The sequence below is a fragment of the Melozone crissalis genome, unplaced genomic scaffold (genome assembly GCF_028551555.1).
Source record: "Melozone crissalis strain CALT ecotype California unplaced genomic scaffold, PUWL_Pcris_2 ptg000017l_1, whole genome shotgun sequence".
Taxonomy (NCBI): Eukaryota; Metazoa; Chordata; class Aves; order Passeriformes; family Passerellidae; genus Melozone; species Melozone crissalis.
The window spans coordinates 3,815,981-3,826,521 of record NW_026535795.1 but is presented as its reverse complement, the minus strand read 5'-3'; the positions used below and the strand labels follow the sequence as shown (position 1 = coordinate 3,826,521).

Genomic DNA, 10,541 nt, shown 5'->3' with positions numbered 1-10,541 from the left:
ATCTGTCATTATTGATGCTGTCTGGTCCCTAATACTTTGTCTTAAAAAGAATTCTTTCTGCATTAAAATATTTCAAAACATTATCTCCGTTCTTCTTCTCAAAAAAATAAAACCTATTTCATCCAAAAAATCCAATTCATCATCTTCTGTGAAGAATTAGAGTTGACTTTGCATAGATAACAGGCTCCATTATTTTATAAAAACACCAAAATCAAACCTGTCTTACAAAAAGCACATCTGGGCAGGGAGAAAGAGCATGGGACCCTATTCCCTCACACCCAGCAGGGTAAATACAAGGAACACTCAGTGGTGCAGATAGAACGTTCTACACTTCTCTAAACTTCACACTGTGCTATTGTTATCCTCAATGAGCAATTATCAATATTTTTGAGGAAAGACCAATGGAAGACATTTGCCTTCAGAGAAAACATTTCCTGCTGGCTTAAGATCAAATCTATAGAAATGAACAGTGCTGACTCAGAACCATGTGCTAGGAACATTCTCAGGATCTTCCTACAAAGGAAAAAAAATTCTTCTGCACTGGCCAGATGCTTTCTAGCAGTCAAGAAGCATCAACATTCACTGAAATTTGCGTGGTGTTTGCTTTGTGCCATTTGTTTTTATTGTCCTGTCCACTGTTGGTTTTTTAGGAGGAACATAATTGCTGGCATTGCCATTTTTCTTTGGATTTGTGCACACGTGTGTTTTTAAGCCTTTGATGGGAGCAGCTGCACCGTGGAATGCTGGGGTTTGCTTAGGGGGTCTGATGTTCCCAACACTTTGGATTTTAGAGCTGCTCTCGGGGGGCTGCAGACTGAGAAGCTGCTGCTTTGGAGCTGGTTTCTTCCTCAGGTCACTCCTTCCATCACCAGTTTGCCTCTGAGGAGCTGCTGCACCCCCAGTTCTCTCAGGAGCCCTCAGGGACCGCGCCGGGCGAGTGTCAGAGCAGGGCTCTGCCCTGTGACCCACACAGCTCCTGGGCAGCCTGGCACCCCCTTCCAGGGGCACTGCCTGCCTGGGGGGCACAGGGCTGAGCAAGGCTTTGCCTTTCCCGGGGCTCCTGAGGGCACGGCTGGCGCCGGGGGCGGTCTGGGGCCGCCCTTTGGTGGCCCTGCCCCTCTCGCCCTGCACCGTCTGCATCTGCAGCCACTCCAGCTGCAGCAGCCGCTCCAGGTACTTCTCCAGGGCCCCCGAGGGCTTGGGCCGGAATTCGGCTTTCCCTTCCACGTGGGCAAAGGTGGCCAGCTGCTTCAGGTCCCACGAGTTGAAAGGAGGGGGCAGGAAGTCGGGGTAGTAATACTCGGATTCTTTAAATCCCATTTCAGGGATGTGCTCCAAACAAAGCGGGTCGATTTCTTCAGCTCTGAGGATGAGCTCTGGTGGTGTGCAGGGAGAGGGGGGAATGGGAATCCTTTCTGAGTCAGAGAGGTCACTGGCACTATCATCTTCAGCATCTTCTTTAATAATTTGCACTGATTCAAAATCGAGAAACATTTCACCAACAGATGCTTCTTGCCATTTCGAAGAGCCTGGGCTGGCTCCAGCAATGTATTCTTCGTGATTCCTCCCCAACTGTTCTTTTCTACTGCAATAAAAATGCTGAACTGGGACATCCTTAGCCCTACAGAAGTTTTCTTGCGTGCTGCCCTTTGTGCCAGGGGGGAACCTGTGCAGGAAGGATTCGCTTTGATTTCTTTCTGGGGGACTCCTGTGCAGGAAATATTCATTTTGCCTCCTTTCTGGGGGACTCCTGTGCAGGAAGGACTCATTTTTCATTCTTTCTGGGGGACTCCTGTGCAGGAAGGATTCATTTTGCCTCCTTTCTGGAGGACTCCTGTGCAGGAAGAACTCATTTTTCATTCTTTCTGGAGGACTCCTGTGCAGGAAGGATTCATTTTTCATTCTTTCTGGAGGACTCCTGTGCAGGAAATATTCATTTTGCCTCCTTTCTGGTGGACTCCTCTTTGGTCCTTGTGCACTGTGTATTGAGCTGCAAACACTGAGGATCCTAAAGGAAAAGGAAGTTCATGTCCTGTTAGAATGGTCATTGCCTTTAAACAGCAGCTTACAAAGGTCTTGCCACCCCTTCAAGGATGGGGATCTCCATGACTGAAGCTAAAACTGGCACAGAAACTTGGTAATGAGGCAAAATCAATAATTGCTGCTAGAGATAACACTGCCTACTAATGATTTGTTGTTGGGTTTTTTTATGGTTTTGCCTTAGAACTCACTAAGCAGGATAGCAAGTTTCCATTTTGATAACTTAAATTTGTTGTTCTCATAAATGATGAACTCTAAGCCAAATGCAGCTCCAATTTCATCACAAGCATTTTGTCAACCAGTTTGAAATGACTACAAATTAAACAGATAATCTTAACATAAAATTTACCTTTTTGACTGGTTATTGCCATCCAGCTGGTTCCTTCCCTTCTTATAAACATTTGCTTGGTGACCATCTTGAGTGTCATGGGAAATCTGAAGGGATATAAAAATTTGTGATGTTATTAAGAAGCTGACTTAGAGTAGGTATCATTTTCATGTTAGAAAAGGGGATTATTTACCTTTTCAATGGCACTTGATACATTTTTGCCTAATCTTCCAGGAGGAGATTTCGCATAAGAAATTGGTTTATTTAGTCCTTTGGTGCTTGGATGGCTTTTTCCATTACTGTAACCACAAAGGATAAAACAGAATACCAGATATAAATAGCAGCATATATGAGTGTCAGAATGGAAGTACAATAAAAACTTGAGAGTATAACTGAGTTTAAACAAGGGCTGATTGTCATTCTTAAAATTCATCAGGACTATGCCACTATGGCAACTTTTTACTTTTTGTACTACAAATGTACTGCTGTATTTTTAGTACTATTAATACAAAAGTGAATCATTCTATCAGATGATATAATAATAGAATGTAGCCCTTATATAGAATCTTCTGTCAGAGGATCCCAAGCTTCTTTGGATATAATAAATATTACAGATATTTAACTACTGATTTTATAGCACCTGGTGGGTGCTCCAATTGCAATTTAGTAAAATTAATTATAAAGTGCAATATGAAGGTCACATATGAAGCCAAATCTTGTCTTTCCCATTTGCATATTCTCAACAAAATTTAAAGGATTATTCCTTTGAAGATAAGGAGTGGAAGTGAACAGGGAGCATAAGGTCTCTTCTGGTATTAATACAAAGTATTTCACAATGAAGGCATAGGAAAATTCCTTATTTCATATTATAATATGCTTGTGAAAATATTATTAAGCGAAAAAGCTCATATGAAAGCAAAAGGAATGGCATTACTGATCTGGGCAGCTTAGAACTAAAACATTGTTCCTTAATTAAACCAGATAAATTTCTGGGTAAAAACAGAATAAATAAATCAGCATATTCTGTACGAATAAGAACAGTGTTTGCTCTAGAAACAAGAAGCATTACTGATTTCCAAAATATTATTTCAGAGCAGGAATAATCACACTGTGCCCTTCTATCTAATCTAGCACCACTGCAGTTCAGTTAATTTGCCAGGCTGTATATCTTGCTCTCAGATTTATGTCAGTATAGTCAGATTTTGTTTTTAAAACACATGATTTCACAAATTCAAGAGTTTATTAAAGTATGAAACTAGGTCCTGTGCCTCAGCATTGCTGCAGTCACCTCTGTGACCTTGTGACCTGCACAATCATCCTGCACAATCATTTCTGTCCCTGGGACCAGGGGAGATGGAGGCAGTGGGAACAGGACAGCCAGGCACTTATTAACTAAACCCAGCATGTTGACATTCCAGTAACTATAAAAAGCGAAATTAATTTCCTTACTTTACCATTCCTTTGTGGTTTTCATTGGTGTGGCTGTGGTTTTCCCTCTGCTGTGTCTCTCTGTGCAGTAATAAGGGATATTCCTGAATGCCTGGTCCCATTATTCCTCTTTCCGAAGGGAATCTGCACCTTTACTGTTACATAATCTTCAAACGGCTCCAGTGTTTTGGCTTTGCAAGACACAATCTATCCAATGCAGACATCCCCACGTCCCGGAGATGCTGGCGACAAACAAAATCCTCCCGATGTGATTCTATTTTTAAAGCAGGAAGATAAACATAATCAGCTACCAAACTGGACAGGAAAACAGTCCCCTCCCCCAGCACTCGCTCAGCGGGAAGCAGCGTCGTTCAATTTATTGTTCCCAGAATAAGGAATACCTGGGGTACGGCCGTGCTCCCAGAGGTGCCGGGCACTGTCATGTGCTCATCCCCATCCCCGCTCAGCCTGCGCAGCTCCGGGCACAGCGCTGGGGGTGGGAGTTCCTGCTCCAGGGGATGGGGAGCAGATCCCGACCCTGCTGCCGTGCGAGCTGCGCGGCCTTTCCGTGTCACAGCATGCGCTCTTCCGATATGCATATATGCAAATTTTGTAACCAATACTTCATCGTTTTCTTTTTCCAAAACAAATGTCTCATCAGCTCCTACTAAAAATACTCAGAGCAGGAGTATTTTTAGTATATTTAGCAGGAGCATCCATTGGGTTTTTTTACTTCAGAGGAACTGCATTCCCGCACCACGGAGCTGCACAGTTCCAGGGGTTCACAATGGTCTGCAAATGTGACAGGTGACAAGCAGCTCTCCTGGCGCACCTTTACTTCTATTGCAGTGCTGTTTATGTATTTACAGTCATATTAATGTCCGTATCTACTGACACTTGATCGCGTCCTATCCCTCAAACGCCTGCCCGCATCCTGTCCCAGCCGCGCTCAGCGGAGCCGAGCCCCGGAGCGCCGCAGTCCCGCACCGGACGGGGCAGAGGAGCGGCCGCAGGGGCCAGCACCGGCCGGGCAGTGCCGGGATGGTGGCAGGGCCCGGGATGGCGGCAGGCTGTGTTCCCGGCTATGGCAGGCAGTGCCCGCGGTGGATGGCAGCAGTGCCAGCAGGCGCAGACTGTGCCCGCAGCGCCCGCCGAGCCGGGCCCGCTCCGCTCCCTCCCGCCGCCGCTGTCACCGCGCTCCGCAAGGGCCGCTCCTTCACTGAGGGGCCGCCCCGCATTCCCCGGCGCTCCCTGCCCCGGCCCGGTACCTGCCCTTACTGCGCGTCCGTCGCCAGCGGTAGCGGCAGCGCCGCCCGAGCGCAGAGCGCGGGGGCCGGGCCGGGCCGGGCCGGGCCGGGCGGGGCCGGGCGGAGCCGGGGAAGCGGCGCCTGCGCTGCGGGTGCGGAGCGGAGCGGCAGCGGTGTCCGGCGGGGGCCCGGAGCTGCTCCCGCGTTCGGGCTGCAGCGGGGGCCGCGCCGCCCATGGGCGCTGTGGCGGCCCCGAACGCGGATCCGTCCCCCGGCAGCCGCGACACCGAGCCTGGCGCCGCGGCCGCGCCCGACAGCTCTCGCCCGCCTTCCAGCCTCTGCAGCAGCCCCGGCTCCCTCCCGCCCGACAGCCTCCAAGCCTTCCCCGGCCTCGACTCGCCCAGCATCCAGTGTGACAGCCTGGAGTGTCCCCCCTGCTTGTGCTGCTGCTGCCGCCGGAGCGCGGGCTCGGCCGCGGCCAGCCAGGACAGCCTGCAGGCCCCTCTCGCCCGCTGCTCCGGCATACGGTGCTTCGGGGCGCACCGCGCCTCCAGCGACCTCTCCGACAGCCTGGAGTCCTTCATGCAGCACGACAGCCTCCAGTCGCTCTCCAGCCTGGCTGTGAGCTCCTCCAGTATCAGCGGTGATAGCCTTGAATCCCTTTCCAGCCTGAGCCTGGGGGCCACAAGCCAGCACAGCGATCTGGAGTTCATCGGGCAGTGAGTGAGTCTGCCTCCAGCTTCCCGCACAGCGCCTTACTGCTGGCTGGCTCTCCGCCAGCTGCCCTGAGACCTGCCACGCTTCGTTCGAAGGTGACATTGTTCCAGGTGATCCTCGCTGTATCCAGTGCAATAACCTCAGACCTTACTGTGGATGCCATTCCCAAATTAAGTGCTTCAGAGGGGTAGTGCTCATTATTACCTGCAGTGTTAACGCTGGGTTTTTGGCGCCACTTAAGAATGGAAGTGCGTGGTCCTCGAAGGAATCCCAGCTACCTCTCAGATCTCTATGAGAACATGTTAAGGGCTGAAGGAGCAGGGGCACAGAGGCAGCAGCAGCCCCCAGCAGTCCATACAAGTAGCAGCAAGACTTTTCGGAGCAGTGCCCCAGCCAAGGAAAGCCCCCAGGCAAACAATCATGCGGGCCGCACCTCCTCCAGCTGTGACCCAGCCCTGCGGCCCATCATGCGTCGCCGGGCCAGGTCCCTGCCGACCTCACCCGAGAGGAGGAAGAGAGCAGCAGTGCAGTGTCAGGAGCCCGGCTGCCGCATGAACAGGGTCAGGTTTGCTGATGCTTTAGGCTTGGAGCTCACTGAAGTGAAAGTCTTCCAGAGTGGGGAGGATCCATCCATCCCTTTGCACGTCCTTTCCAGGCTCTCCATAAACTCAGACCTCTGGTACAGCAGCTTGAACTTGGAGTTTACTATGCAATGCTTGGTCCCTGACTTCGAGCAGCCTGCAGACTGTCTGGATTTCTCATCCCGAGTGCAGGAGCAGCAGGTGTGTCTGGAACGGGTGAGCAGCTCGGATCTGGGGCTCAGTGGCACCATCCAGGTTCGGAATGTCGCTTTTGAGAAGCGGGTGTCCGTGCGCTACACCTTCAACCAGTGGGAAAGCATCCATGAGGTGTGTGCTCGTTGGAACTACAGCATCCCAGAGGAAAACGGGCAGGATCAGGTCGATGTGTTCACTTTCTTCCTTCCCGTGCCTCCTTTCCTCCTTCAGCTCAGCACTCTCGTCCAGTTTGCATTAAGGTACCAAGTCAATGGCCAGGAGTACTGGGATAACAACAGAGGCAAGAATTACACCCTGACGTGCCGGACTCACCCCCTGAAGCTGCCCAGGGAGTGTGAGGAGAGCTGGATCCACTTCATCTGAGCACAGGGAGTGGTGCTGAGCAGCGTGTCAGTGCTCTGATGGCACTCTGTGCCTTGGCATGGCGCTCTGCTCCTATGGCAACAGCCTTCTTTTTGAAACCTGCCAAACCTGGCCGAGTGTCCCAGCACTGGGAGGCAGCCAGTGGCCTGCACAAGCTGCCCTGAACCTCTGGGAAAGTTAAAAGGGCCAGAATCTGTAGCGAGATACCATCATAGAAAAGCCATGTGGGTTTTTTGGGTGCATGAGTCATTGCAGAATGGTTTCCAGGAATGCTGTGAGGCTACCAGAGAGCAAAACAACACATTTCTTGTTGCTAGTGATACTCTTGGTTGCATAGAATGTTTCTAACTGATCTCTCTTACCGTTTTCTACTGTTTGTTTTCTAAGTGGACAGTGTGACTTAACTGGTTTTGTTTCTAATTTTGTTTATATTACTTCATCAAGTCAGGGCACTATTCCATTTATGCATAATTTGGATGACAGACACTGTAGGGAGTACTTGTATTTATATAACTATGTTATTAAGGCTGTAGTCATGTTAAATATTTCCATTAGTATCTGAATTGGAAATTCAGTGCTATTATGAGCAAAACATACATGAAAATGTATCAGCCCCTCTGTTTCCCTTGGGAAAAAAACTAAAGGTGCCTTTTCCTATCTCCTCCTTGCAGCAGGAGTGATTGTTACCAAAGTGTGTGTAATGCACATCTACATGGGGAAATTCTCATCTTTGTCAAGTGATGCCCAAGTAGGTTTTTCTCAAGGTGGTGGTTCAGGAATTGTCTTTTTCTGGTGCACCTGCTTTTACTGAGGTGAACAAGACCAATATTGGACTTGTGTTGCAAATGCAGTTTGAAGGTCTCAAAGCACTGTATGAATGCTCATTATTTTATCACTGTTCCTGGTAAAGTTATAGATCAGGAAATGGATATGATATAAATAAATATATAAGGAAAATAAATAGTACAGGGAGCAGGGTACAGAGGCCTGGAATAGAATTCCAGAACCCTGAATCACAGTTGTTCCCCAGTGTTCCAGAACTACTGCAGAAGTAGCTTTGACTTCTTTATTTAACTGCTGCCATTGTAAAACAGTTGAACTCCCAAGACTGTAGCCTTGCAACACAAGCAGGAACTTGAAAGCACTTAATTACACAGACCCATAAACAGAATCCCTTCTGCTGCAGGGACAGCACAGGAACACTGTTAGACCACCTTCCTGTGCTTCTTGTTTTATTATTTGCATTCTGTGGTTTAAGTTTTGCAACAGGCTTAAATTTATGAAGTAAAAGTTTGTCCATAATTGTTCCCATACATAATCATTACTGCATGGAAAGTTTAGCTTTATTTGTGTAACACAGACCTTCAGAGCTGGCTGGCTGGAGGTATTAGAAGAGCTGTGGTTTAGGACTATGCTGTGAAAATCAGGCCATTTACTTGGGCATCTTATTTTGGACTGGTGCTTATTTATCAAAATCACAAGTTGTTTGTAAAATCACAGTTGTGAGCAACCCATGGCCAGTTATATATTAGTCTGAAAAGTCTGTTGAGTAATTCTGGAAGGGCAGAAACCCCAAGAAAATGAATTTGTCTGGCAACTTAATGCTGCTTCTTTGTTGTGATACCCATTTAGCAAAGCTGGGTTTTCAAGTTAGGAAGTTGCCTCATTCCTTTGGTGTTTGACTTTCAGAGGAGCCAGAGTCAGGAATGAGGATTCTGTGAGCTGCTGAGCACCTTTTCCAGGGTGCTCAGAAAGCTCAGTCCTATCTGAACATGAAAACACATGCACAGAAATTTTCAAGTATTGTTCCCCCCTCTTTTTCCTTCTCACATTACTGAGAAGAAGTGTTCTTCCACCAGCAAACACAGCACACCATAACAACCCCTCTCTTTCCAGCCCCCAGTTCACAGAGGGTGCTGCTGGAGCTCAGAGCAATACTTGCTTTCGTGCCAGAAGGATGTTGCTGTCTTCTGGGACAGACTGTCATGTGCTAGCAAATGTCAGAGCTGAGTGTTCCCTTGGCCAGGGCAGATTTTGTAAAGCTGAGGCTGTCACAAGAAGGGTTCATGCCAGATGTAGCACAGTGTGAGAGGGGTGGAGAAATGAATGTCTCAGCAGTCTCAACTGGGCTTCTATTGTCTTCCTGCCACAACCTCTCAGGGTTTTGGCATGTGCAAGGTCTAGAATACTAAATACTGAAGCATTACTCCAGGTTTCCTTTGGCTCTGTGCTGTCTGCACTGCTGGGGAAGGGCTGACAGTGCAGTTCTGGCACTGCTGGCTCAGTGGAGCTGAGAGCCATCTCCGGGTTAAGCTGCTAAAGCTTCACACCAGTACTGACACCTGTCACAGCAGAGCTGATATTTGCACTTAGGTTTTATTGCCACACTCAGTAATGAACATCAAATGGCTTCTGGTTGACAAAAATGGGATTAAGCCATTTAGTGCTCATATGCACCTGTTGTGAAGGTAAACTTACAGCACATTTGTATCTTCTCAGGACAACCTGACTGCTTGCACTGTGTTCAAATTGAGAACTTCCCTTATAATGAGGATTTTGTAACAGTGAATTCTTCACAAGGGTTGTCACCATATAATGCACTTTTAAAAACATGTATTTATTATTGTCATACAGTAAATGAATGTCTTGTAGTCCACAGTTTCAAGGTTCTTCCAAGCATGTTTTTTAAAGAAACATGAAATCCATGTAAATAAAAAGGGGTTGTACATTACACAGTATATCAATGAAGCACATATGCTGGACAAAAGGGCCAGCTGTTGTAAAATTGCAAAGTGCTTAATTAATTTCAAAAAGCAATAATAAAACTATGCCTATTGTAATACAAAAGATTGAAATAAAAGCTTTTCACAATTTTCTGTTGTTTCTGTCAATGGTAGTCCTGTCAAGAAAGCTCATGAAGAAACTCAAAATTGAGTTCCCACTTAGTAACATACTCTGGAAAATAAGGTGGGTTTGAGTTGCTAAACAATTAATAGCACCTGATAAAGATACAGTGATCATTGTATGTATCTCAAAGATGATTGGGCTGCCACTTCCTCCATGGAACCTGTTGTCCTTTCACCTCAGAATTCTGTGCCTGCAGCACCTGCAGGATTGAGATCCAGTTTTGGAAAAAGGCTTGCTGCTACTTAATTCTAATACAGCTTCATGCAAGAAAAGAAGGGGGGTTTCCTCAAACTGCATAAATCCATGCTAGACTTTACTTAACACATTCATTTCTGGGCCTCACAATTGTATTGTTATTTGTTCTATTTATTTTCTTTCAGTTCTCCTTGTTGCAGCCTTTCCTCCCACACCAGGTCCCTTCCCCTGAGAGGTTTCATGAAAATCTACCCGTGCCATGGTTAGGAGTGTCCCTATGCAGGGCCTCATTTATCCTACATGTGAAATGCAGCTCCACTGGGGTCAGTCTTGATAGGGCTGAGGATTGGAATTATCTGTTGCCAGGTTTCTCCTAAGGCAAAATGAAGACATTTAACTAGCAGACATAATTAATAAAAATATACATTACCAGGTACTTTTTAATCAGTGCTAATTATTGCAAATCAGTTTAAATACATGGGCATGTCTGTATTAAGTTGTTAAAAAATTAAGATTATT

At 47.2% G+C, this 10,541-nt stretch overlaps 2 protein-coding genes across 5 annotated transcripts; one reads left to right on the top strand and one right to left on the bottom strand.

The window, feature by feature from the left end:
• Positions 1–509: 509 nt before the first annotated feature.
• On the bottom strand, positions 510–5,139 carry FAM217B (family with sequence similarity 217 member B). Of its 4 annotated transcripts, none has more exons than XM_054274657.1 (5): positions 5,075–5,139; positions 3,818–4,070; positions 2,562–2,667; positions 2,390–2,475; positions 510–2,008 (listed from the first exon to the last, which is right to left on the bottom strand). In XM_054274657.1, the coding sequence occupies exons 2-5, from the start codon at positions 3,916–3,918 to the stop codon at positions 580–582; spliced, it is 1,722 nt and encodes a 573-aa protein (XP_054130632.1). In that variant the 5' UTR covers positions 3,919–4,070; positions 5,075–5,139; the 3' UTR covers positions 510–579. The 4 variants fall into 4 exon arrangements, with proteins under 4 accessions (XP_054130632.1, XP_054130630.1, XP_054130633.1 ...); XM_054274655.1 differs by having other exon boundaries at positions 5,065–5,115; XM_054274658.1 differs by having other exon boundaries at positions 3,823–4,070; positions 5,065–5,115.
• A 202-nt stretch (positions 5,140–5,341) lies between these two features.
• PPP1R3D (protein phosphatase 1 regulatory subunit 3D) lies at positions 5,342–8,095 on the top strand. The gene has a single exon (XM_054274602.1). It carries the CDS (start codon positions 6,003–6,005, stop codon positions 6,918–6,920), a length of 918 nt encoding a protein of 305 aa, XP_054130577.1. The 5' UTR covers positions 5,342–6,002; the 3' UTR covers positions 6,921–8,095.
• Positions 8,096–10,541: the final 2,446 nt, after the last annotated feature.

Coding starts and splice junctions, on each gene's coding strand:
- FAM217B (XM_054274657.1), bottom strand. CDS start 3,918: ATGGGACCAGGCATTCAGGAATATCCCTTATTACTGCACAGAGAGACA. Junction 2,476..2,561: donor TATCAAGTGCCATTGAAAAG/GTAAATAATCCC, acceptor ATATCCCTTCAG/ATTTCCCATGACACTCAAGA. Junction 2,009..2,389: donor GGCAATAACCAGTCAAAAAG/GTAAATTTTATG, acceptor CTTTTCCTTTAG/GATCCTCAGTGTTTGCAGCT.
- PPP1R3D (XM_054274602.1), top strand. CDS start 6,003: ATGGAAGTGCGTGGTCCTCGAAGGAATCCCAGCTACCTCTCAGATCTC.